The 26,345-nt window shown below is 39.4% G+C and overlaps 2 protein-coding genes across 3 annotated transcripts in view; one reads left to right on the top strand and one right to left on the bottom strand.

Moving 5' to 3' along the window:
• Positions 1 to 26,345, bottom strand: part of FBXL13 (F-box and leucine rich repeat protein 13) — a 131,310-nt gene that overhangs the window by 65,576 nt on the left and 39,389 nt on the right. Inside the window, exons 10-12 of the mRNA XM_075274106.1 lie at positions 8,559 to 8,611; positions 6,378 to 6,478; positions 1,291 to 1,420 (exon numbers count right to left, since the gene is read on the bottom strand). Coding sequence (XP_075130207.1) covers positions 1,291 to 1,420; positions 6,378 to 6,478; positions 8,559 to 8,611 — 284 coding nt within the window. The remainder of the gene's footprint in view (positions 1 to 1,290; positions 1,421 to 6,377; positions 6,479 to 8,558; positions 8,612 to 26,345) is intronic.
• LRRC17 (leucine rich repeat containing 17) lies at positions 1,215 to 25,363 on the top strand. Of its 2 annotated transcripts, none has more exons than XM_075274126.1 (4): positions 1,215 to 1,350; positions 16,513 to 17,347; positions 22,587 to 22,742; positions 24,775 to 25,363. In XM_075274126.1, the coding sequence occupies exons 2-4, from the start codon at positions 16,600 to 16,602 to the stop codon at positions 25,167 to 25,169; spliced, it is 1,299 nt and encodes a 432-aa protein (XP_075130227.1). In that variant the 5' UTR covers positions 1,215 to 1,350; positions 16,513 to 16,599; the 3' UTR covers positions 25,170 to 25,363. The 2 variants fall into 2 exon arrangements, with proteins under 2 accessions (XP_075130227.1, XP_075130228.1); XM_075274127.1 differs by having other exon boundaries at positions 1,219 to 1,350; positions 16,508 to 17,347.

Below are 26,345 nucleotides of genomic sequence, written 5' to 3' on the forward strand. Positions count from 1 at the left end.
TTTTTTTTGTTTTTGGTCGGTGGGTTACTTTATGCATACAAGTTTATGAAGAGGGGAAGAGGCCACTGAAAAAGACACACAAATCATTGCTTCTGCTACTCTGCGAGTGAGGGATAGTTCTTTTCAGTCTTATCTGGAAGATATAGAACTATCACTCCACAGAATGAGACAATAAATGAATTAACCATCCAGCAGCAGCAGCCTGTTCCTCCTTCCATAGAGTTCTATGTGGGAGGCTGGATATGGAGAAGGATCTCTATGTAAACAAACAGTCTGAGTGAAGATAAGGAGGAGCAAAGTAGCTTAACAAGTGGAGAAGAAAACATATTTCTTTAATAAGATATATTACTAAGTTTCTTATATTCACTTGCACTATTCATTTATGAAAGTTGTTTATAACTGAAGGTATGCTGTAAGCAGTACTGAACACAGAATGCCCAGTGGGTTTAATCACTGCAAAAACTCTCCTTATAAGGAGTAGGTCTTCTTAGGCTGGGCACCAGACGTGCTGCCAGGGGAACTCTGCATTGAAGGCAGAAGTGTTTGCTTGCCAGTTGCCATCCTTGAAAATATTAAAATGGCAATTCTACATATTTTCTGATGGTTCTTATGATTGTGAATGTGAAAAAAAAAAAAACCTTTTTAAAAGTGGCCATTCAGCCTTTAATTCATATAAATATATTTACTACAAAGTGCCCATATTAAATAAGCATTTGCAGTCCTAGAAAGCAGCCAAAAGGTAAAAGATAGCTCTTACAGCAACTATCAGTTAAGTTTTCCATCAACAGAATGTATAAGCCATCTCTACATCCACAGAGATTTGATTCTTATTCCACACCTAATTCATCAAACCTTCTAGACAGCAGCAAGGTTTCATGTCTTCTTTTGTTACACATTGCATTTTCTCTGGATAGAGAACTGTTTATATTACTGAAAACTGTTGTCATTTTTATGTAATTTACTGTTTTTCTTATTATATTTTCTTCTTCAAAAAGAAATAAATACAAATGTTTATTCATAACAAAGGGGAAAAATGGAGAAAAGATTAGATCTTTTTTTCATTACCCAGTAAGCCCTAGCTGTTTATAAGCATGACACTACCTTGGAATTCAGCCAGTGCATATAGTGCTGTGCCTAAGGAGAGCCTAAGCAGCTGCAGCCTTGTAATTTAAAACCGCTCAAGTTTCCTGAAGGACCAGCACTAGTTGGATGCACAATGAGAGCAAGACACACTTTCTCGCTCCAAGGATTCCCTTTCTGTGTGCATGAGAAGAAAGCCAACAGACCAACCTGAGTGCAACCGGAGAGATCTAAGTAGATGATCTTGTGACATCCTTTTCCAGATCCCAGGTACTGTAAGCCTTTGTCTGTAAACTTTCGACTGTAAGCTACACTGAGATACTGCAGGTTGAGCAGGTATCTAACAGGAGAACAAAACAACAGAGACAAAGAGGAGATTGAATTAAACATGATCTAGAAAAGGCAAGGCAGAAAGAAGCAGAATTTACCAGCTTAGAAACCAGTTCATTGTTGTGAAGGCAGTTCTCATTGCTACAACAGACTCCTAGAGTGCACATAGTAGGAGTTCTTTTATATTTCACAGTAAAAGCTGGAACTGCATTTCAGGATAGAGAAACTAAACTCCAAGCCTCTTGTGTACTGACAGATGTAATGGTTTGCAGAAATGAACTTCAGCTGCAATCCTACATAGTATGATGAATGGAGGAGGAGGTTTCCTACAGAGCACTATTCACAACAGTGTATATCGGGGCAAGTTGTACAACTCATACTTGCACATAAAAACTTTGTTTTCTCTACAAGCTCCTTCTGTGCCAGGGGAGCCAGTCTTTCCTTGAGCAACAAAATCTCTGCCAATACACCTCATTTCTTTGTGACTCAACATACACAGCCATCCATGGATGTATCTTTAAAGAAACATCACTGAGTTACAGAAGGTATGTTTGAAACAAGTAGAAATCCCCTGCTTATTGAATGTTTAGCATCTTGTCATGAGTGGTAGCTAAATAACCATAATACATTTGTAACAATTAGATATTTTTGAATTGCTGTCTTGTCTTGTGGAGGATGTGATGTTTAGCAGATGTAACGCCACAATGTCATTTACATGTGCACCTCTTTACGTCGTAATGTTAAAACCCCCAAACATTATCTGAAACGTGTACAGTCAGGTATTGACTGCTCTAGACTCTATATTGCTACCTATATTTCTTGCACATTTAGTGAGTTTGTAAGTATAACTGCACTGAAATGCACTTTTTGAACTGGTTGTGATATGTTATTAAGGGAGTATTCCCACTTATGTTATTTCTATATATAATGCCATATATGTCTGAGAAATTAGGGTCCCACCACTATCAGTCACTATCCCACTTGGAGAGACGACTGCTGTCCTCTGCGTCTAGGCAGAGAATGATCAGAGAATTGGCTGTACTCTCTCTCTAGTCACTTCCATGGGAGTTACAGAAATAGCCAAGCACTGGATTGCTGTTTATGCAACTCCCATGGAAGTAAATGGAGTGAACCACAGAAATACATGGCCAATTCTCCATTCATGCTCTTCTGGTATACAATGGCCAGTGGCTGCCTTAGCAAATAAGGGGCTGGTAGGCAGTTTTCTAGATGTTGAAGGTCCTAGAGTCGGGACCCACATCTTTTAGATGACATGTACAGTATGGCATATCCTCCGGATATTCCATAAGTGTTTAAGGTGTGAATAACAACTATAATAAATATATATCTATGAATACAATCTATTAACTATTACAAATCTAACGTCTTTTTCACTGAATGTTTATAAAGAGAATAGTTTGCCATGAAATGTATCCAGTTCAGTAGGCATTACTGCTATTTTTGGCGATCTATACCTATAAAATATCACTGCTGGATGCTGTGCATTTGGAAAACTTGTATTTTAATGTTTATTCAACGCCCGCATGGCCTGTAGTAAGAGAGGGCTTCAAAGTTGGTGTCATTACCAGTTAATGTAGACACAAGAAACATTCTGTCTTAGAGTAAGAACAAGGGTGCTTTGTGCCTTTTTCATAACGTTTGCTATGGAATAAGTTACCATAATTAAAACCTTTTTAGCTTCTAATTAGGTGAAGCGCAGTTAGTGATGAATATTATATAACTCTAAGTTATGCCATTCCTCTGGTATTCTTTATTTATGAACGTATTGGCAACTGGTGTTTTCATTCCCCTTTTCAAAGGGGTGTACCCCTACATAGTCAGCACTGAGCAGAGAATGTCAGACTGTAGAGGGAATCTCTCTTGGACTGGAAACAACCAGTTCTCATTTTTTGCATGTATTTCTAGAAGGAATAACAGAGGAACAGAACAACAACACAGAGACAAAGATGCTACAGAATAGCTTTTTCATGTTGAAAACAAGCATTTACAAAGACAGAAATGTATGGAGATCTCACAGGTCCTTTTAAAATGTAACCTGTCAGCAGGAATGGACACTCCACAACTCCAGTACCTTCTAAAGCAGCTGGAGAGTGTCCAAATCTTATTTCCCAATGTTTCTGCAATATGTTGGGAAAATAGGTTTTATTCTATATTCTAATTATTTTATAAAATCAAGGGGGTGAAGAGTCAACTGATAAAGTCAGATTCTCCATTCCCTCAAACAGCCACTGTGGTATCATTGACATCTCAGAGTACAAGAACATTGATACACAGCTGTTCTGAAATCCTGGCATTTACAGTCACGTGCTTCTAATTCTGGCACATGTGGTGATTGCCCCTGTATCATAATGGTACATGTGCCAGGATTTTCAGGAAAGCTGTGTAGTGACATGCTTGTACTCAGAGACATGAACAGGGACAATTTAGAAGCATGGTGAGCCTGTCTTTATTGGTTGACTCCTCACCTCCTAGACTTTATAAGTGTAATTAAACTTATATTGTACTTATATTTCTCACTTTTGCTCAGTACCTACCTGTCTTTAGTCAAAAACCACAAAATCTGCAGCAAATAAAAGATCTTTTCTATAATGTAGTGCCTCAACTTTACCTGTGCTGTTTTCACTCACATTAATGTGCATTTTTCTACACCAATGACAATTACTTATCAAACATGCAAATCTGAAATGATGTTTCAAAAGATACATGCATTAACAGCAGTAAAAAGTCAGATGTGTAAGGCCTCCTATACACAGGCTGAAAATTAGTTAGAAAAATCTGGACCACATATTTCCCACATTTTCCTTACTGAATGTATTCCAAAGACTGGGGCTTCTTGAATCACAGTGACTTATGATGCTAGGAGTTCCTTCCTCCCTATGGCTCTACTATCCTATCCTATCCTACTAATATTAGAAATGTGAAAGTTTGTGTGTTTGGATGTTTGTTACTCAATCATGCAAAAACGGCTGAATGGATTTGAATGAAATTTGGCACATAGTTTGTAACCTCGATTAAAAACATAGGCTACTTTTTATCCCAGTAAATGACATGGCTTCATGACTGTTATGAATTTATGTTCACATACTATATTACACTGCTCTTATCTCAGCTTCTGAGAAAGCCAGGTCTGTTATCTCTCTGTGTAAACACACCCTAACCCTCAGTGGTGTGTGTTCATGCATTTGCATATTATCTGATTTGCTTCAGGCACTGCTGACACACTGACAAGGGAAAACACCTTTAATCCAAATTGGCAGTTTGCCAATTTTCAACATGCCTGGAAAAAGAAAATCTAATTTGTTGCAAACGACGAGAGCTATGAAGGTAGCCAGAAGTCACAGAGCTCTCCTCAAGTGGAGCTGAGGGATATCATCGACGCCAACAACACACTCTTTATATGGTGTCCCAGCAAGCTGCTGAGATACCGGAACAATCACAGGCACAGCGCGAGGAATGAGTTCAGCAGCAGGCCAGCTTGACAGCTGCCGAAATGCCGCAGCAGGCTGATCATCAACACCAACGATACACGCTCATTATATGACATTCCAGCAAAGTGCTGAGATGTCGAGATGCTGGAACAATCATAGGCACAGTGCAAGAAACAAATTCAGCAGCAGGCCAGCTTGAGAGCTGCCAAAACGCTGGAGTATGCGGATCATAAATGCCAACAACACGCTCATTATATGGCATCCCAGCGAGCTGCTGAGATACCAGAACAATCCCTGGCACAGTGCGAGGAACGAGTTCAGCGGCAGGCCAGCTTGACAGCTGTCAAAACGCTGGAGCAGGCGGATCATCAACACCAACAACATGCTCATTACATGCTGTCCCAGTGAGCTGTTGAGATGCCGGAACAATCACAGTTTGAGGAACAAAGTCAGCAGCAGGACAGCTTGCGAGCTGCCAAAATGCCGGAGCAGGCAAACCATCGACGGCAGCAATTTGCTGAATATAGGCGGATCATCAACGCCAACAACCCGCAGATGAAGTCAATGGCAGAAGCTAGTACTATATATATAGTAGTAGGGTATAGTAGATCCAAAAGGAAGAAGAGACTATTAGCATCATAAATCACCATAATGCAAGAAGTTCCAGTCTCCAGACCAAATTCAATCTGGGAAATGAGGGCAACATATGGCCAAACTTTCCAGGCCACATTTACCAGTCAATGACTGCACAGAGGCAATAAATCAGTTAACTAACAGTACCTACCTTTTGCGTGTGAACTAAGTAAAGAAACATATTCTATACAGATAGAGTTAAGATAAGGAAGAGCACCCTGATAAGTAGAAAAGGAAACATATAATATTGTAATAAGACATATTGCAAAAATTCTTATTCTCACATGTACTATTCACACTACTGTTGTTAATATCCGTTGCTGTCTTCCGTCATAGGATGACAGCAATGGACATTAAACTGTTGCAGAGAATGGTCATAGACTGTTTCTGTGTCTGTTCCCATTGACATTAATGTAAACAACATGACAGAAACTATGATGGAAGACAGCAATTGGCATTAACAGTAGTGTGAATGCCCCCTAATAACTGGAAACTTTTTCAATACAGAAACATCTGACAAATAAACATATTTGATGCGAGACAGTTTTTTTTAGTAATCTTTTGGTAAAATTTCTAACATATTATATATACAGATTCAAACCAAGCAAACAAAGAAATAGTTAGTAGTATAATGAACCTTAAAAGAGAAAACACCTATTACGAATATATCCAACTGGTATGGAGTTTAACCTAGTGTTAACCACCAGAGATAAGGTTTGATTCTTGATACCACGTTCTAGTAATGCTATGACCTCCCTAATGCCTCTAGTTCAGCACCTGGAGAGATACATGCTTCCTAAGCTACTAGTTAAAAACACTGATGAAGCCTATAAAGGTGTGTATGGTATTGCTATATAAGAACACTAATCATCATGGAAAGATTACCTTGACATGATCCGTATTGTTGTATTGGTTATATCAGTATGAGATAGATTAAGATAAAGAAGTGCTGGGCATCCTTCGCAAATAACTCTCATTGCTTCTTCCTAGACATACGAAACCCAAAAGGTAAAGAAAAATAATTTCTAGGACATAAATGAAGAATCTAATGAGATTACTAAATACATTTGTGGGAAGAGATTTGGTTTACCCTGTAATATCAATCTAAAATGATGCTGAATTTGGCCTTACGAGTATAGTGGCTGATCGTACTCAGTGATTGACAGGTACCTGTGTATACTCAAACAGGGAATGTTGTTAAACTCTCATTAGATCCTCCCTCTGGATGCTGAATGCAAAATGTGCATTTTCAACATAACAGTATCAAAGGTATCCATTATATACTTCTAGATAACTGGACTATGGTCGATGTTCTGCAATGAGGTAAACTTTCAAGTTCCAATCTGTGGCATGTGGTAGGGGAATAGAAGACAGTTTGAGGCAAAGGTTTTTTTAGCCACATAAAAACTCAAAAATTGGAACAAGCGGTGTGGGATGCCAGTTATCACCACTTGTTGCAAACCGAGAGGAATAAAATCCATGAAATGAGAAGCCTTGGAGTATCACTCTGGCAGACCTCTTCGCATCTAGATCAAGAGGTCAGCACTGTTCAACATTGTGTGCCCCAGTTTATGGGAGAACTATGACAAACTGGAATGACGACAAGATATGCGCTGATGTGAAACCACACTAGCTGATCGTCTGATTGGAAGAATGGTAAATAGTGATCCATTCTGTACTGCAAGTGAAATAGAACATCACAGTACAAGCCTAGGGTAGCAAATAGTATCAACACACCATAAAAGGCATTTGTAAGATAGGCTATGAGCCAAGCGTCCAATTGCAGGTGTTCCACTGACCTTATGCCACTGCAATCAAAGGCTTTCATGGTGAACATCAAATTGGTAATAGAGAAGTATCATCTTCAACAATGAGTCCTACTTTTGTAATCTTGGACACAATGATAGCTTGAGACCACATGAGCAATGCCTTAAAGAAGCCTTCACAAGGGAATTCTGTACTGGTCCTACTCTCAGTATTATGGTGTGGGATGGTATAATGTACAGTAGCTGGACCACTCTAGTCTTCATTTCAGCTCTTACACTAATGATTACAATGATTTGGTCATGAAACCACTGGTTTGGTAATTGTTTCAAAGTGTCCAAGGATTCATTTTTCAAGAGGATAACACCAGTTCCCATGTTGTGCGCGCTTCTGTGAGCAGCCTGGATGGCTTAAACATGCTACCATGACCTGCAGTGTTTCTGGACTTGTCTCCCATCAAGCACATCCGCATTGTTATCTGGATGATTTTCTTGCCCAGTCTTAGCATAACATTCATCAGAGAACCAGTGATAATCTTTCTGTATGTGATGTTTATACTCAATACCGAATAAATCAAGAAGATTTAAATATGTATTTTCTTCCTTTTTATCATTTCATAGCATTAACATATCTATTGATCCTGTGAGTTAAAAAAAATCAAGACTTTTCCTTCTTGAAGTTGCAGTTTCAATGCTGAAGAGTGTATGGTCACAATCCATTTGTTTTGCATTGTGTAACAGCAAATACTTGCCTAGAATTGCTGGATTTTGTTTCAGTACTTTTATTGTGTAATTCTAGGGCTTGTCACAGTTAAGAATAGAGAACTCTTAAAATGTAATGAATCCTCCTACACAACCCCTCCTCCCACTCCGGCCCTCGAAATCCAGACTACAATTTTACAAATGCTTGAGTTGTGCTTTTCATTAAACACTCAAGGATCATTTACTCAGGATAATTTTCATTAGATACAAATACATCTACTGAGACTTGTCTATGCGAATGAAAGCCTGATGTATGACTAAAGGAGGCCACACACTTCGGATTGCTAATCCAACTACCATGACATCTGCACAGAGGCCCCGTATATTTTAGATGATCAATGGGTTTGGCCCTCAGGGCCCTTTGCGGTCAGTGTCTGACCCTGTGCTAGCTATAATGTTATATAGTTTTATGTATAGCTGAGAATCTTATGGAAATAGCCAACGTGACAAAAAAGAAAGCTCAAGTATACAAATAGCAATGAAGCCTGAACTTATTTAGCTATATTTTATGTATAAAGTAGATATGTTTTAATGCACTTACATTCAAGTTTTCGCACTCTGATACATTTAGATCTTGAAGATTTTTACATTCACCTGGAATATAAAAACATGTATTGTCAAGAAACTCTTCCTAAGAATTGCTAAAAAAAATGCTCATGCTAAATAAAAGAACTCTAAACTATAAAGGTACATTAATAATTACTATGTACATAGTACAGTTATAACCAACATTCAAAGAGAATAAAGAGTGCTTGTAATAATGTGCAGTTCTGTAGATATGAACTAGATTCAGACACAGCCAAAGCAAAGCACTTACAGCCCAAATTCACAGAGAGCTAGAGTTGTTTTGTCAAATTTCACATGTGAATGAATGGGAAAGTATTAGTTCTCATTCTTACAACAGGAAAGCACCATGCAGATACAATTATTTAAACACAGTGTGTTTTTTGTGGAGGTTTTCCCTATTAATTTCCAAGGGAACATTGCAAATGTGCAAAGTGCATATGTAGTTTTCAAAATGGAATAGCTCTTGAAATATTTCCCACAACCATTTAGGCCTGGTTCACATCTACATTCAGCATTCTGTTCAAAGAGTTCCCTTTGGGGATACCCCAAACGGAATACCGAATGCATTTAAAAGTGGTGAGAAATGAAAGCACATGGACCCCATAGACTATAATGGGGTCCGTGTTTTTTTCCGTGTGGTGTCCGCATGGAGCATGCGGAGAGAAAAGTAGTGCTTGAAGTACTTTTCTCTCCGCATGCTTCTTGTGGACACTGCGCGGAAAACACACGGACCCCATTATAGTCTATGGGGTCCCTGTCCTTTCATTGCTCACCGCTTTTAAATGCGTTTGGTATTCCGTTTGGGGGAGTCCCCAAGCAGACTTCCTGAATGGAACACCGAATGCAGATGTGAATGGGGCCTAAGGATAAGGTCCCACAGGACGTCCTTCAGCTATAAAGCGCTGTGGGAAAAAATGCTGCGCTTTAAACAAAAAGTTTGCAGAGTTTTACTCCACTGACTTTCTATTGCAGTTGTCTATGGGGAAACCGTCGGCGTTTCCGTAGATATAAATGACATACTGATATTTGCAAAACTGCAGCAATTTTGGAAATCGCGGTGTGTCTGCTCAGAGGTTTTTAACCGCAAAGTGGGCATGGGATTCACTTGAATCCCATCCATTTTATCTGTACTGTAAAACACCACGATTTTTCCTGTGGCAGAAATCGCTGCATTTCCGGCATGTTGGGCCCCGGCCTAAAGAGATTTTCCATAATATAGGATTAAAGGGTAAACCTACTGGACAAAAAAAAAAACATAGTAATCTATGTTTGTTTAAAATATGTAACTGCATATTAGCGAAAATGTACCATTTTAGTGAGCTCTGATTTAGTCCAGCTAAGTTTCACTGACATTGCATATAACGGTCCTCATGAGACTGAACATTGCCCTTCTCACATCATTGTTCTGTACGTACGCAGCAAATAGCAGAGCTATAAATGCAGAAGTCCCGCTCACAGTTAGTGATGTTGTAGTGGGTGGAGCCATTTACTGGGTCAGCCGAGCTCATGTGGACCAGTATATGTGATGTAAGTGGAAGATAGCAAAACAGATTCACTAATACAATTTTATTGCAATATTATTATTATTTATTATGCTTACTTGTATAGCGCCATCATATTCCGCAGCGCTTTGACAATTGACAATCACTGTCCCAAATAGGGTTCACAATCTATGGTATGTTATTTTGTTTGTCTAGTAGGTCAATCTTATTTGGGGAATTAGGTGCCAGTATACCCCTTTAATGGCTTAGCAAATGGGACATCAATGTGTGATCTATAGTTTCTGGGACATAATAAAGGTATTCTGGTGGTCTCTCAAACCATCTAAAGGAGAGGCCATGAATGTTGTGACTCAGTATACCTCTTTAAACAATAAGGGTCAGTTCACACGTGAAAACCGCCTAGCTTATTTATGCGAGGTAAAAAACCTCGGGGAGTTTTTTTTACGCTGTTTTTTGCATTCCACGCGGTTTTTGACGCGGTTTTTGACGCGGTTTTCGCTAGGTTTTTTTTTTCCTATATGTGCTATAGAAACTGCAGGCGAAAACCGCGCGGTTTTCGCCTCCCATTCACTTCTATGCATTTCTTCAGGCGTTTTCCGCCTGAAGAAAGGTCATGTCGCTTCTTTTTTCCACTAGCGGTGATAAACCGCTAGGAGGAAAAAAAAAGCTAGCAGTCTACATAGACCACCATGTTAAAGGGGCGGTTTTTGAAGCGAAATCCGCTGTCAAAAAACTCCCCTTTGCCCACATGTGAACTAGCCCTAACAGCTCCCTTTATTGTAACAAAATGCACATACAAAGATGATGGTATAATACCAATGCACTTTTGCTCTCTGTGAACCTAAAGCTGGCAATACATAACAGAGAGCTGTCATCCAAACAGCTATTTTGTCCAATTTCTCCACACACATGCAGATTAGATGGTTGTCTATCATACCTATGGAACAAATATTCCCCAACCCAAGGTTCTGTTAACATTTGTTATTTTCTTTCAAGTTTATTTTATCCATTAAAAACAAGAATTAGACCACACAGAAACCTGAAGGACTCATGGATTCAGTAGTAAAGAAACCCATTATTTTCTCCTTTGGCCTCCATGGGGTACCTATAGATACATTTTACATACCGGAGCTTCCTTAGAACACATAGGAATCATTGTAAATTAATGAAAACATGACAATCACTTTTTATACTATACTAGCTGGTACCCGTGACTTCGTCTGCAGTGATTGTAAAAGTGAGTATATACAGGCGCGGGTAAGGTTTTCGTACTGTGTATAAGGTATGGGATATGAAATGTAAGTTTGTATCTTGTTTTTGCTGTAATTCAGAGAATACGTGAGACTTTTGTGTTGAAGTTAATTTGTATTTGAGCTGCTATACGGTGTTGGTATAAACTGTACATAGTGTCTTTGGGACAGAGGTATTTGAAGTTTATATACCTCGATATATGACATTGTATGCTTTATTTTCTGCCAGTAGTGTGTTGACCTTTTTTTGTTTTTAAAAGTCGCCATATTCTGACAGCAGTCACTTTTTTATTTGTCTGTGTCGGGGATGTCTTTTTTTGCGGGGCCGGGTGTAGTTTTTAATTGTTGCAATTTCGGGAAATGCTATTGGATTGATCACTTTTGATTGATATTTGTATGATAATGAAAATAGTGAAAAAACAGTGGTTTTGGACTTTTCAGTATGTTTGCCGCTACAGCGTTAAGCGTCCAGGCAAAATATTTGTATAGCTTTGTGGAGCGGGCGATTTCGGACACAGGGAATACCTAACATGTATCTGTTTCACAGTATTTAACTACTTTTATATGTGTTCTAGGGAAATGGGGGGGATTTGAATTTGTAATACTTTTTTTTTTTTTTTTCCTTTTTTTTGTTTTGGTTTTTGCATTTATTAGACCACCTAGGGGTATTGACATGGGTGGGCGGTGTCGCGGATTGTCAGAGCGGTGGGGGTCGGCAAACATGGCTGCTCCGGAGCGTTAAAGAGAGCCTCCTGGAGTATTGTTAAAGTGAGGGGCAAAGTGGTAAAGTATATGTATATGTGATTGTGTGGGGTTAGGGGCAAGGCTGTAGAGGGCAATATGAATTTTGGGGCTTGCTATGATCCAAAGTGTGTGAGATTGCAGAGATGGTGGTGTGAGTTTGGGTTTTGGGGGGTCCTGGCACAAACGTATGTGTGCTATTGTGACGAAAAGTAGCCTATTGCGCAATCGGGTGTATTAACTATGTTAGTGGAAACTTTCAGCCAAATCGGACGAGCGGGTTTAGCATGATTGAGGAACAAACATCCAAACATCCAAACCCACAAACTTTCTATTAATAGGATAATTTTTGCAGTGGATTTTCTAGGAAAGCAGTCTTGTGGCCGCTGACAATATAGTGCCTGCTTACTGTTCCTGTAGAAGAAGTCTTATCTGTTATACCCTGATGCCACTGCAGAGGCTTTGATCCTTTCCTGATACGAAGGGCAAAAAGTTGCTTTTTTGGAAGTAAAAAGTTACTTTGCATGGAGACCCTCCTGAATGGACTACCAAACGCATTGGCAAGCGGTGTGCAATGAGAGCAGACAGACCCCATAGACTATAATGAGGTCCGTGAGCTTTCTGCACGGTCTCCGCACGAGTCATGTGGACGGGAACTACTTTTCTGTCTGCATGTTCCATGGGGACCATGTGCTTTCACTGCACACCGCTTGCCAATGCGTTTGGTAGTCCGTTCGGGAAGGTCCCCATGTGGACTGATCATGGTCTATACAAGGAAGAAAATATTTGATGGTGAAACTTCTTTAAATTTCTTCAATCAGCAGATTAATCATTGATCCATTAACATACAGTATTTTATGTGGGTCATGAAACTGATGATTTCCTTTTTTAAGCAGTGGTCCTTTTATATAAATATTCACTGTAGTAGTCACATAAAGGCTGCCAACCATTGTGTTGCTTATAAAAGCAACCACTTCCAATTGCCGCTAAAGGTTTCAACTTAAGGAATGTAAAACTTCCATGTACTGTCTGTTATATACACATTCAGTTGTGGAGCTGAACACTTTTGCTGGTTAATACTAATAGTTTTTGCATTAATTCATAATTGAAACATCGTGTCATAGCTATTTTTTAGGAAAGTTAGCTGACATTGTTATCTCAGATTTTTCTCACCAAGAATTTCCCTAATCACTGTACAGTTTCAGCCAGCCGGTATTCATCTAACCAAGGTCAGCTACACATCCCATAAACGTTTACACAAATCAGTAATGAAATATATCACATATCATACATCCATGTACACACCCTAAGTCAGTGATCGTGAACTTTTTAGAGACCGAGTGCCCAAACTGCAACCCAAAACCCACTAAATTAATGCAAAGTGCCAACACGGCAATTTAACTTTAAAACTGTGTGGATCCACAATAGGAGACAGTTATGGACCAACAAATAACAGTCGTGTGAAAGGGGTTTTACAGAGCTTGTACTGAAATGTAAAGGTCTCTGCATTTGGTACTTTTGAACAATTAATGTTCATTGTTTACATAGCACAGGATCTGTTTTATAGTGACCGTGCCATGTTATTACAGCCTGTACTAATATCACGTTTGCTTACACACTAGCCCCCTCCCCACAGTATTATATGCTCTACAGTAGGCCACCCCACAGAGTATTATATGCTCCATAGTAACCCCCCACAGTATTATATGCTCCACAGTAGGCCCCCACACAGCATTATATGCTCCACAGTAGCCCCCACACACATACAGTATTATATGCTCCACAGTAGCCCCGCCCACAGTATTATATGCTCCACAGTAGCCTCCCTCCACACACACATTATTATACTTACCTTAAGTCCCATGAAGAGTCGAGCATCCTTGTTCTGACTGTAGGTGCTGATAACTTACATCATCGCACCTGTGTCAAGACAGAGGTCACACTCTGCAGTCAGTGTGACCACCAAAGATTTATAGTTCAGAAGCATTGAGAACCAGTATCTGTTGGCACACGGTGGTCTCAACTAAGATTCTAATCAACCAATCAAATTGTAATATAATACTTATACTGTGTATATATATAAAAAAAACAAGGACTGGTGTGAAAAACTTCTACTACATAAACTACATACTAGCTGGCCCTATTCCTGAGAAACAAGAACTACTTTTGCACACGCCATCTAAAACTGATTAAACAGTATTAACATGCTGAGCATGCTTATTTATAGGAAGGACAGAGAATGCGTAAGGCTTTGTGTAAGGCCACTTTCACCCATGCAGTAATTGGTAGAAGTACTTCTAAGGGTGCATTCACACGATGTAACAGGCGCAAAATAACGCGGCGTATACGCTCCTATCTCCCATCGAAATGAATGGGAGCATTTTGAGCGTGTCAACTGTCGGCAAGTGTATACGTGACAGATCACACTCAACGTTACATCGTGTGAATGCACCCTAAGCCAAAACAATGGATCCAAAATACTGAAAAAGTGAAAATGTTTCCATTATATTTCCTTTACTTCTTTTATTTTACTTATAAATATTGGTGTAAAATGTGGACCTTACGTAATACTGATGCAGGTGTACAAGGATATGTGTACACTTGACAGATTTGTTGTAAAAATCAGGTTTGTTCATCTAAATTGGTTTATTTTGGCGGTAAGAACACTGATTTCTGCAAATTAATGTGACAGTAGTAGAAATGTCTGCAGTAAATCTACCACATGTGAACATATCCTAAAGGGTCATTCAGCTGCATAGAAAATGAAAGATTTTTAGGATTTTTAACCCTAACACTACTTATTAAACTGTAAAAAATTGTATTTCAACAATGTTTCAAGGCATGGGCCTGACCTATATCATGAAATTAGCATCAAGTTTCATGGGAAAATGTGCTGTATCTAATGATAATAAGTGCACAACCAAAATAAATACTGCAGTGTTCCTTTCCAGGCCATTTACTATCACACATCCTCTCCATCCTCCCCTGTACAGTTATGAGAGAAAACAGACGCTAAAGAGGGATGAAAGTCTTGACTGTCATTTTAGCTGCTTACAAATTGCTGGATTTAGAGTTTTCACTAACCGCTGTGTGATATACATGGATTGTTCTCCTACATGTAACCAACAGCAAAACCAGAAAATGAATAAAGATAAAAAGGAGTTCACTAAATAAAAAATTATGGATAATTAAGAAAAAACACCAATAACAATAGGATAGGCTTTTTAACAGGCCATCAGTATTAGATCGTGTGATGTTCACTTGTCGTATAGACATTAGTGGCGCGTTTAGGTACTGCAGCGTTGTGACAATGAAGAGTATAAGGACAGCACTGCAGTACCTACATTGGCTGCTAAAGTTTACAGTATGTCCACATCTGCGTCCATGTGTCCGTTATTTTGGTCTATCAGTGGACCAGACCAACGAGCGCACGGACGGCTAAGATAGCGACCCATCAACAATAATGGGATCTATTGGGATCCAATCTTCTAAACTGAAACTGCCAGATGAAAAAGGCAGATTTGCAGTACTTTTTAGTTTTATGACGCTCACTGTGTCTCCAACCGCTAAAGGTCTGAAACCAGTCTAAGAGGCAAAATCTTCTGTTGGTTGCAGAAATATGGCTAACTGTGATAAATATCATTATTAGTTATTATTACCACACCACCAACTCCATGGAGCTCTACATTTGAGGAGGGTTTACATGTAAAAACACAAAACAAGTATAATACGAACAGTGATCAATTGGTACAGTGAAATACAGGGCCCTGACGTTAAAGGCTTACAATCTATTAGGGAAGGTGGATAGAGACAGTAGGTAATGGCTATTGTAGGTATGGGGACATTTGTGTGAGTGCTGGTTGAACTTCAGTTTGTAAGTGCTGGGCTGATGGATGTGACATCAGAAGTGCGCTCAGCAGTCATATCTAAATAATTTGGAAGCTTGAAGGTTGATGAATGCAGCTATTCCGAATATGAAAGGATGACAGAAGATGTTAGTATATCCCCATGGCCTACAATACAGATCTGTATGTACATACTGATAAATCTATATCTATATATGTGTACAGGGCAGAGACACTTTAATAATAGGGCCAACGGTGCAGCCGCACCAGGCCCTATGGTTGCAGGGACCCCCTCAGCCACCCCAGATCGAGTGGAACAGTCCCACATTTCGGGTGCTGTCCCAATGTTCCAGGTGATAGTCAGTGGTCTCAATGCTATCTGTGTCCTTAGGATGCAGATGAGGTTTTAATACAATAGTAAAGCACAGAGCTATCAGCTTCGTGTAGGCTTGTAGGCCTTTTTTATGCAGACAATGTCAGTTTGTTTCCAGACTTAGATTTTATTTTAATCTTTTCAAGCTTGTATTGTAATGTTCTATTGAAAGTTCTAATCGAAGTTTACATTTCCATTCTCTTGTTTTTCAGGACAGGGGTTCCAACTATCCCAGCTGCGAGTTCTGCTTGAAGAAAAATATTTCACTACAATACTGGGAAATCTGAGCCAGCTGGATGTCAGGATGCAAGTGGTAACCCTAATAATACTACTTTTCTTTTGCAAAGCATCTGAGTTTAGGAAGGTAAGAAGAAACAATCGAGGAAACAATGACAAGTCAAGCAACTCCAAAAAATCCTCAAGTACTGTTAAACGCTATGCTCCGGGATTACCATGTGAGATGTACACATATCTTAATGAAAAATACTTGGACTGTCAGGAGAGAAAGCAGACAACTGTCCTAAATGATTGGCCAGAAGATCTCATACACATTCTTCTGGCAAGAAACAGAATTCGTATAATAAAAAATAATGCATTTTCTAAGTTTCAAAATCTAAAGAGTTTGGATTTGCAACAAAATGAAATCACAAAAATTGAAAATCAGGCTTTCTTTGGGTTAAAAAGACTTACAACTCTTTTACTACAACATAACCGGATAAAAACCTTGTCGGAGGAGGTATTTATCCAAATGCCACGACTTACTTATCTTCGGCTTTATGACAATCCCTGGGACTGTAACTGTGAACTGGAGTCTCTTGTTACATTACTACAGATTCCAGGTCATAGGAATTTTGGAAATTATGCCAAGTGTGAAAACCCAGCAGAAATGAAAAACCAAAAATTGAAACAGATTACACCTCAGATTATATGCCAAGAGGAAGATGGAAAACCTAAACCTTTAGAAGGATCCAAAGTTACTAAACCTTCTGTGGATTCAACACTTTGTCATACATATCTATATCCAATTGCAACACTAGACTGCAGAAGAAAAGGTATGTAAACATGACTATTATAAAGGATAACTTATATTTAATATTAAAGATCTTATCTTAAGATCTTAAGATTAAGATCTTATCCGATCACAATTATCTTTTGGAAACAGCTTTCCTTCTTCTTTTTGGTAAAATTCAGTTTGATCTCATATTGTAGATTCTCCTTTTACAGGAACCATGGTATATATGGTGTATTCATTATGATGCCAAGGATGGATTTCATTTGACCCATTTGAAACCTTACAGAAAATAATAAGTGTAAATGTGAACAGAGTTTCAATTGCAATCTTAATCTACAGATGTTTTCAGACATGCCCATTCTATATGACTGACTGGACTTGCATCATAGGGCTAGAGAGTTATGGAGGTTTGTTGGCACCAGATCACTCAAACTGTTTTCTGTTATTTAGTGATCAGTCAGAGATACTGTCATTAATCCATTTATTAACCCTAAACCACCAGGGATGCTCGCGGGTAACCACTCACCATTAATTCTGGAGTAGCTGACAAGATTGATATCCAAACGTTTGCGGAACAGATTTAATATAGTTTGTAATTCATTCAAGCTCCTCTGATCATAGCAGTCTAATGGCAGTAATAATAGTGATTTATGGTCTTCCTGGTATAAGTTTGCATACACATATAGCTAGCTATCAATCACCAAGAAGAACTGGACCTCTCAGCACAGAAAGAGCAGGAATTAAATGAAAGAATATATTGAATCTATTACATGAATATATTGTATATAAGGGTCAGTACAGAATTTCCTGGTAAAGCTACACACCACTGTAAAACCACAACCAGAGTCCATGATAGCACCTGGCAAACCCATCAGTTTTATTGACACAACAGCCTTACAGCTTCTCTTTTCCCTTCCCAACCATGTTGTTGTACAGCTACAGCCCTGTCTGCCAATGGTTCTCTTCTATAACCTCTCAGTCCTCTGTGGCTGTGCCCTGAGACTTCTAGTACTTCATCTTTGTTACACAGCTGTCTAATGTTAGAGAATGTGTATATCTGTAGTTGTAATAGGGATTGTTAGTCAGGGGAATCATTTGGGTAAAGACTGTGTCTGCTATGGGAAGAAACCCACACGTCATGGTCATTCATCATTGGGTCAGAAAAATGGACTGAAACTTTGACAGAACCCAGATATCTGGAATAGCATTAGTCACAGTATGGGTGTGTGCAGTGCAGAACTTTCCCTGAAGGCCCTATGAGTTAGCAACTGTAGAGTAATTCTGGCCCTCTTGTATGGACAAGTGAGTGACCATTTGAGAGATTTTAGTAAGGTAATGATGAGCTGCTGTAGAAAGTTGTTTTTTTTTTTTTTTTGAATTTGTTGAGTATACAGGGACTAACATTAAAGTAAACACTTTAATACAAAAAGGTATAGTGCTCACATAAAAATACAAAATAAAAATAATATGCAACAAACAGTTACAAAGTAAATGGAAGAAAAAAAAAAAGCTACAGTCCTTCCGATTCCTTGGGGAGGATAGAAACAGCCGTAGTTGACCCCCATATGTTTAACAATGTTCATCTGATCATACCATAGTTGCATAATGTTAGCCCTTTATGCAGGTTTCAGAGCCACTCTTCGAGATCATTATTCTAGTCCTTTGTCAGTTACTGGTCAGTGTTTTAAATAATGAATATTAATTTGCACCTGATTTCTAAAGGCTCGTTCACACAGGGCAAGAGGGAGCAGATTTTGTTGCTGAATCCACATCAGAATCCGCCCCCTCACAATAGAAGTCTATGTAGACTGCTAGCTTACTGTTTTCCATGAAGCAAGCTGCCCTTTCTTCAGGCGGATTCCGCGGCTGAATCAGCTGCAGCGTCCGCCTCGTGGCAACACGCTCCGGACTAGGCTCATTCATTTGGGCCTACTCCGGAGCGGGAAGCTGCGACTGTCGGAAGCCGCGACAGGCGTATTTTGGTCGTATTCTTCCGCTTCCCGTGTCAAAATCAGGACCAAAATACGCCCCCCTTGCCCTGTGTGAACTAGGCCTAATTCAATCCCTTGTATGAGATGGGGCATCAGGCAGAGCCGACTGCGCATGCCCACAGGCCATAAGAAAATGGCCACTTACACAGCTGTGTAAGCAGCCATTTTTCTTGTGGCCACGGGCATGCGCAGTCTGCTCTGCCTGAGGCCCGAGGCCTAGAAGTTTGAACCCAGCTCCGGAAGAAGATGCACAGAGAGTCCGTTCCTGAAGAAGATGGAGGCAGCGCTGGACATTTCTCTCGCAGCATTGGGAACGCCCCCAATGCTGTTTGAGCGCTGGGGACTGCTCCCAGTGCTGCGAGAGAACTCATTTGCCTTTCTTAAGGCTATTCCTATGTGATCGAGATAAAAATGTGATTTTAATGATAGAATCCCTTTAGTTTTTGTAATTGTCTTTTGTAATGGCACCACTTAATGTTATAATTATTATTATCGTTTATTTATATAGCACCATTAATTCCATGGTGCTTTACATTTGGGGGTTCCATACAATACACAGAATATACAGGTAGATATAATACTAACAGTGACCGACTGGCACAGTGGGATAGGGGCCCTGCTCGCGAGAGCTTACAATCTATGGGTTATATATAATGTATATATAATGTTTAAAAAACTGGAAAAAAAAAATCAGAATGGGGTGGAATTAAAGAAAAACTGCATTTGTGCCACTTTCTCGAGGGTTTTGTTTTTAAGGTGTTCACTTTGAAGCCAAAATTACATATTATATTATGTGGGTGGGCAAGATTATGGCAATACTTACATAGCTTTGGTTATGTTTTAACACCTTAAAAAATCCAAAACTTAAAAAAAAATAATAGGAAAATTAGCAGAAAAACTAATAGGAAAGCATTTATGAAGGCTTATACAGCCAGAGAACAGACTGCCCAGCAAGACTCTATAAATATGTCAACTTTTCATGAAAACTGAGGTACCAAGGCAGTAAAACATTACACTATGCTTGCAAGAGCAGAAAAGTGTTACATTGTTAACAAGTTGCACTGCATGCATGGATGGAGAGAAGTGTCCTTGGCAGCTCCCTGCTCTTTTCTCCCTGCTTGGCATCATTGAAAGGTCTCTTCCAGTTTGCAAATAAGGCTAAGTTCATATCTGTGCCATTGGAGAGAAAAGTCAGCACGGAGGACATTTTTTCTCCGCTACTTTATAGTCAATGGGATCCGCCTGTCTCTGTGAATAACCGCGGTTTCAGCGGTCCAGCTCTCTGTTGTTCGGGTTCCCCAGCAGAGGCATGACATGAATCTCCTGGGCTACACTGCAAAATCTACACCAGGCACCCAAACTATAATGTATCATTCATAGCACTGTTTTCCTCATACTAGTAGGAGGAGACACTGTATGGGCCCTCTAAAGCTCCTAGGCCTGGGTATGACTGCAACCTCTGAACCCACTCAAGTTATACCCTGCTTTTTAGTAAATTAGGGGCATGAAATTACACCAACAAATATACAACTAAAAAAGCTCCAAAAAGATGCAAATAATATATTCACCCATACAATGTAAGAAAAAAAACTGGTCTCATTCAGCAAACACACACCAAATCAGTTCCAACATTCTGAATGGGGTATGCAAGTGCTTGCTGCCAAAACAACCCCTTCAGATAATGGAATTGTTTTTCAATTAATTAACTACATGACACTAGAACCCTAAAACTAATAAATTTCAATAATTACATGTTAAAATAAGCCACCAAAAGGCTCAAAGCATAATCATAGCAGACTCACAAGAGAGAGTATATTATGACTGTAAGTGCAGGAAACCACCAAGGCTATTGGATTAGTATTTATATTGTCATTGTGGTTCCAATAGAATCACTCCCATTAGATTTAATAGCCACACAATATACTTTCTGGACTTGCCTGCTGCACAATTTGGTCTATACTCTGGTTGGTACCTCCAGCACTTATTACCTAAGTTATTTGCTCTGGAGTAGACCTTCAGTGGACTCTGGTCAGCGTTGGTCTCCACTTGTGTGATCCACCTTCCTGCAGTCTGTTAATGCTGCCTCAGGCCCCTATGGTGTGGTACCCCCCACCCTGTGCTGTCTCTCGATCTGGGATCCCTTGATGGCCATTGTTTATTGTGATGGTTCCCCCCCCCTTCCCCCAATGTCCCCTCATTCATACTGGCTCTAGGGGTAGCCTCTACTGAGCCAGCGCCTCTCTTATGGTTCTGGCTTCAGTTCCATTCACTTGTTTCCATGTTGGCTCTGCTCGGGGAATGGGTAGTAACCTCTTGTTGTACAGCCTCTCCCCTGCTAGGTTCTTGGCAGCTCTCGTGTTGCATACTGCGGTGTACTACCGAGACCTGCTTAAGCGAGTTATCTCACTGTTTGTTTTTCTCCACTCTTAGAATAGCTTTGATTGGGGTTTGTTGTAGGGTTATTTTTGTCCTGGTCAATGCAGTGGCCCTTTTGCGGTTGTCACTACTGATATCACCTTATGCTGCTTGTGTTTGAATATTGTAATGTTTGTTTACTGGCTCCTACTTGAGTGGAGTCTGTTTGTGTACTCTTTGCTATTTTTGTTTTATATGATATAAATAAGGACTTTCTAAAAAAATTAAAAAAAATATTCTCTCTGGACTAACAAAAATTAAAAGCGTGAGTCACCAACTTACGTGTGACTGAGCGTAATAAAGAAAAAATATCTGGTGTCAGCTTCGCTTGAGCAGTAACAGAGATTTCTTAAATGTAGTCTTTTTAGCAGTATCGATGTGAGTGTGCCCCAGACTTGTTCAGCTGGTGGTGACTCGCCCTTTTCAATCTTGTTAGTCCATAGAGAATATATTGTGACTGTATTATTCTATTGGACCCATAGTGGCAATATTATTACGGACCCAATAGCCCTGTTGGATTCCTGCACTTAGTGTCTTAATATACTTTATCAGGTGAGCTTCATGATGCTTTGAGCCCATTGTTGGCCTGTTTTAACACATAATCATTAAAATGTATTAGTTTTAGCGTTCTAGTGTACTGTACTCTAGTGCTAAAGATGCGCTATCATTATCAATGGTTTCCCATAGTAGTGAAGGTCAGCCTACAGAGTTATCTCCAGATAGTTACTATGGCATACGATACAGTTCAAGAACTAATTCATAGAACCACTGGTCCAAACTGCATTACTGACTCGTACAGTAAAAAAAAATATCACAGCTGTATTAAAGTGAGATTGATAAAACCACAAGCAATGATTATTTTCATTCTTTCAGAATTACAACAAGTTCCAACTGACATTTCTCCAGATATCATAAAACTGGATCTCTCGAGCAATAAAATCAAACGGCTGCAAGCAAAACAGTTTAAAGATGTTCCAAATCTGGAGGTATTAAACCTGAACAACAACGGGATAGAAGTTATAGACCCAGGTAAATGCACATTTATTGAGATTTTTACTGTACAGTGTGTAGGAATCTTTTTTTTCTCATATTCAGCGCTATAGTTGAGGGGTAGAATAATTTATATATTGCTCTATGTATGTGCCGAGCATATTTTAAATTCTTACATTTTTAGTTTCAAAAGTATCTATTGAAATACAATATTTGAACAGAGTATAGAACAAATATCAAAACAGGCATAATAGTGTAAAAAATGCAAAATAAAGCAAGTATAGCGCAAGAAATCTGACATATTCAAAACTGGTATGTCTATACATCAAAAAATAAGAATAAAAAAGAATAAATAAAACTGCAAACTAAGATAAGGGATGTGAGGAGATCAAATAATGCCATAACAGGAGGATCACGGTAGAATAGCAGGGTGGGAAATTCTGTCTGAGGGAGGGGGTTTAGGTACCAACACTTAAACCTAGTACCGAATTATAACTGAAGACATGAAACCTAGTAATCCTGCGATCGGGCGTTACTCCCTGCAATCTTCGGGCCTCTTTAGTGAAGTCCCAGGCATCACGTGATCAGGCTGGTGTCATTATGCATCTTGACACTGACCTGGCCCACGTGAAGTCTGTGCCAACAATGAAGAGGGCCGAAAGCTGCAGGGAGTATGCCGGAGCCCAGGAGAGGTGAGTGCAACTGGTTTTTATGTTTGTCACCTCCCCTGGGCCTCCGATCTTAATACTGAGTGCAGGGTCCACTATGGGGCATAATACTGTGTGCAGGGGCCACGGTGGGGCATAATACTGTGTGCAGGGACCATTTTGTGACATAATACTGTGTGCAGGTGCCATTGTGGGACATAATACAGTATGTAGGGGTCACTGTGAAACATAATACTGTGTATTACAATGTATTGAATTTTAATATGCCTCAAGTTTTGCTTCCCTGGAAAATAAGGCACTGCTTGAGTTCCCTCAGAGGTTTAAAGAGAGTCTCTCACCAGGGTGATGCATATTAAACCAGCAACACAATTAGACAAGTCCGACTCATGTAATGCTCTTTTTCCCCTTTAAAAATTGTGCCCCTGTTACTGAGATATTAATTTATTTCACAAAATGTAAATGAGCAGTCTGGAGCACCGAGGGTGGTTCCATTGCTCCAAATTTCTACACCTCACTCTGCTCTAATATGCCTTCCTTCCTATCTATCTTGGCATGGAGGCGCACATTTTCATGGGGAAAAGGTAATCTAACAGAGAAAGAAAACCAGAAAGAGGCGCTCCTTGTGCGGAACCTATTACTTTATGGTGATAACCCTCAGTAAAACCTTAGAGCCCCTAAGATGAGGAGTTCACCTGGAGGAGTTGTGTTGAGAAAGCAATGATCCATACAACGAGGGCAGTGTTCACTGGTGGACAGCTGCCATTGAATGTCATCCCGAAACGTGTTATCTTTGACATTCAATAAAACTTCCTGGAGCTATACTGTCTGCCAACTTTTGAAAACCAACTCATTGGCGAGGAACATGGAGCCTGAGTTATTTACCTAGCTCTTTATGTTATCTTGCTCATGGGGAAAAATTTGCATTCAAGTGAGTCAGACCTATCTGTGTTGCTGGTTTTATTTGTTACACCCTGCTCACAGACTCCCTTTAATCAGAATACATGGAGATTCAGCTGAATGGGTGCATGGTGGGTGGGGAATAGCTGTCAGGTAGCCAGCAGCAACGTTCTTTGCGTAAAGATATACATTTCTTTGTTTTTATTTAAAATATTATTCTGGGATGGCAATAATTTTGACCCATATGTATTTGATAGAACATAGTAACATAGGATTCATACAATAAAACACTATTGAATAATGCCTGACATACAAATGTTAAATAAATCCTCCTAACATTTTTGAGGAACATTAGAAACATTATATGATTTTTTTTACCAGTTTTTTCTTTGCCTAATTTCTTGAGGAATACCGATAATTCAAGAAATGCCCCCAGGTCTGTTTTAATATGAATGCATACTGTAATTTACTCTATATTGTAGTAATAATGACTTTCCTATTTATAGATGCATTTTCAGGTCTCATGAATCTCCATGAATTAGACTTGTCAGAAAACAAACTCTGCAATTTCCAGTATGGAGTCCTGGAAGATTTGTACTTTTTGAAAAAGCTATGGCTCAGAGACAACCCATGGAGGTGTGACTACCACATTCATTACTTGTTCTACTGGCTAAAACACCATTACAATGTCAATTACAATGGCCTGGAATGTAAGGAACCAGAAGAGTACAAAGGATGGTATGTTGGGAAGTATGTCAGGAGCTACTATGAAGAATGTCCAAATGAAAAATTCCAGGTTCATGTAGGACTGGATGAAGACGAGTGGGAGAACAAGGAAGGAGGCAAGAAGCAATCGGAGACCACAAAAATGCATGGTGTCCTTTTAACAGTGTTAACATAACTGGTTACTTTATTAAATATTTTTGCTTACATAAAAATAATAACTTAGTGTTTTTTAATTTCTGTAAGTACTTTACAGCCCAAAAAACTAAACTCTGTGCATTATACTAGGGCTACACTGTCAACTGTGCCTCAAAGAAGATAAGACCGTCAGATGAATATAAACTTTATCCATCTAGGACTATCCAAATCAGCAGTAGGTTATCCTATCATTCTTGTAAACTAAAAGTACATGTATTATTGCTGACAGCATGTTTTATTATGCAGGAAGGAGTAACGTTTTAGAAGACAGAGAGACTGCTCTGTATCTAAGTTACCCTAGGGCGAATGTGGACTTCTTCCATCTGTTCCCTCACTTCATTGGCCTCAAGTTTAAAGGTTTTATCAGGATCTAAATAAATACTTAGCTGTGGGGTTCTGATGCCTGACTCCCAAAGCCTTGGGAGCTCCAACCTACAGAACTGGGCTTCTCAGCTATAGACTCCCTGGCAAAGTACTTTCCCCCTCATTTGCATATGATTAATTCATCAATTTATACGGTATGAAAATAGCACTCCAAAACCTGAATAGCAGAAGCATATCTGGAAACTGTACAAACTAAAAAACTATATTATTCTATACAGATGAAACCTATATACTTCAGCCACAAGATCTTTGTTTTTCCATGTGTATACTGACTTTAGCTGAAGAAGCAAAGAAAATTGTATTGGCCAGAGGGGTAAGCTTCTGTCACACTCTCTGTACTATATAGCTCAGTCATTTGGGCAGAAATTAAGGCATTCTCATCTGTTCTCCCTTGAAAGAATGGATACCTCAAAATGTCTGACATCGGCCATTAACATTGGATTGGTGAATCCTGCTGGCAGGATCTTCAGAGAAAAATCTAATGTTTATGGGCAGTTTATACCTTGCTGCAACATGGCTGCCCTTCATCTTTGTTTTCCCTAGACAGCTATGACACTTTCCAGAGGTTGTCTATAGACACTAAAGGTTATGTTCACATGTGTGCTCTGTGAGCGTTCAGGGATTCTATATCACATTCCACTTTAAAAATGTGGAAAGAAAAGTCCTGCAAGTAGGACTTTTCTCTCCGCATTTTTTTGGCGGAAACCAGGTGGAATCCCGGCAGAACGCATTCGTCTACTTCCGCTTTTCAGACAGATTAGGTTTCCGTTTC

This window comes from Leptodactylus fuscus, chromosome 5, assembly GCF_031893055.1.
Source record: "Leptodactylus fuscus isolate aLepFus1 chromosome 5, aLepFus1.hap2, whole genome shotgun sequence".
Taxonomy (NCBI): Eukaryota; Metazoa; Chordata; class Amphibia; order Anura; family Leptodactylidae; genus Leptodactylus; species Leptodactylus fuscus.

Excerpts from the sequence above, each read along its gene's own strand:
- LRRC17 (XM_075274126.1), top strand. The coding sequence starts at position 16,600 with ATGCAAGTGGTAACCCTAATAATACTACTTTTCTTTTGCAAAGCATCT. Across the intron at positions 17,348-22,586 it reads ACTAGACTGCAGAAGAAAAG|AATTACAACAAGTTCCAACT; the intron begins GTATGTAAACAT and ends TCATTCTTTCAG. Across the intron at positions 22,743-24,774 it reads GATAGAAGTTATAGACCCAG|ATGCATTTTCAGGTCTCATG; the intron begins GTAAATGCACAT and ends TCCTATTTATAG.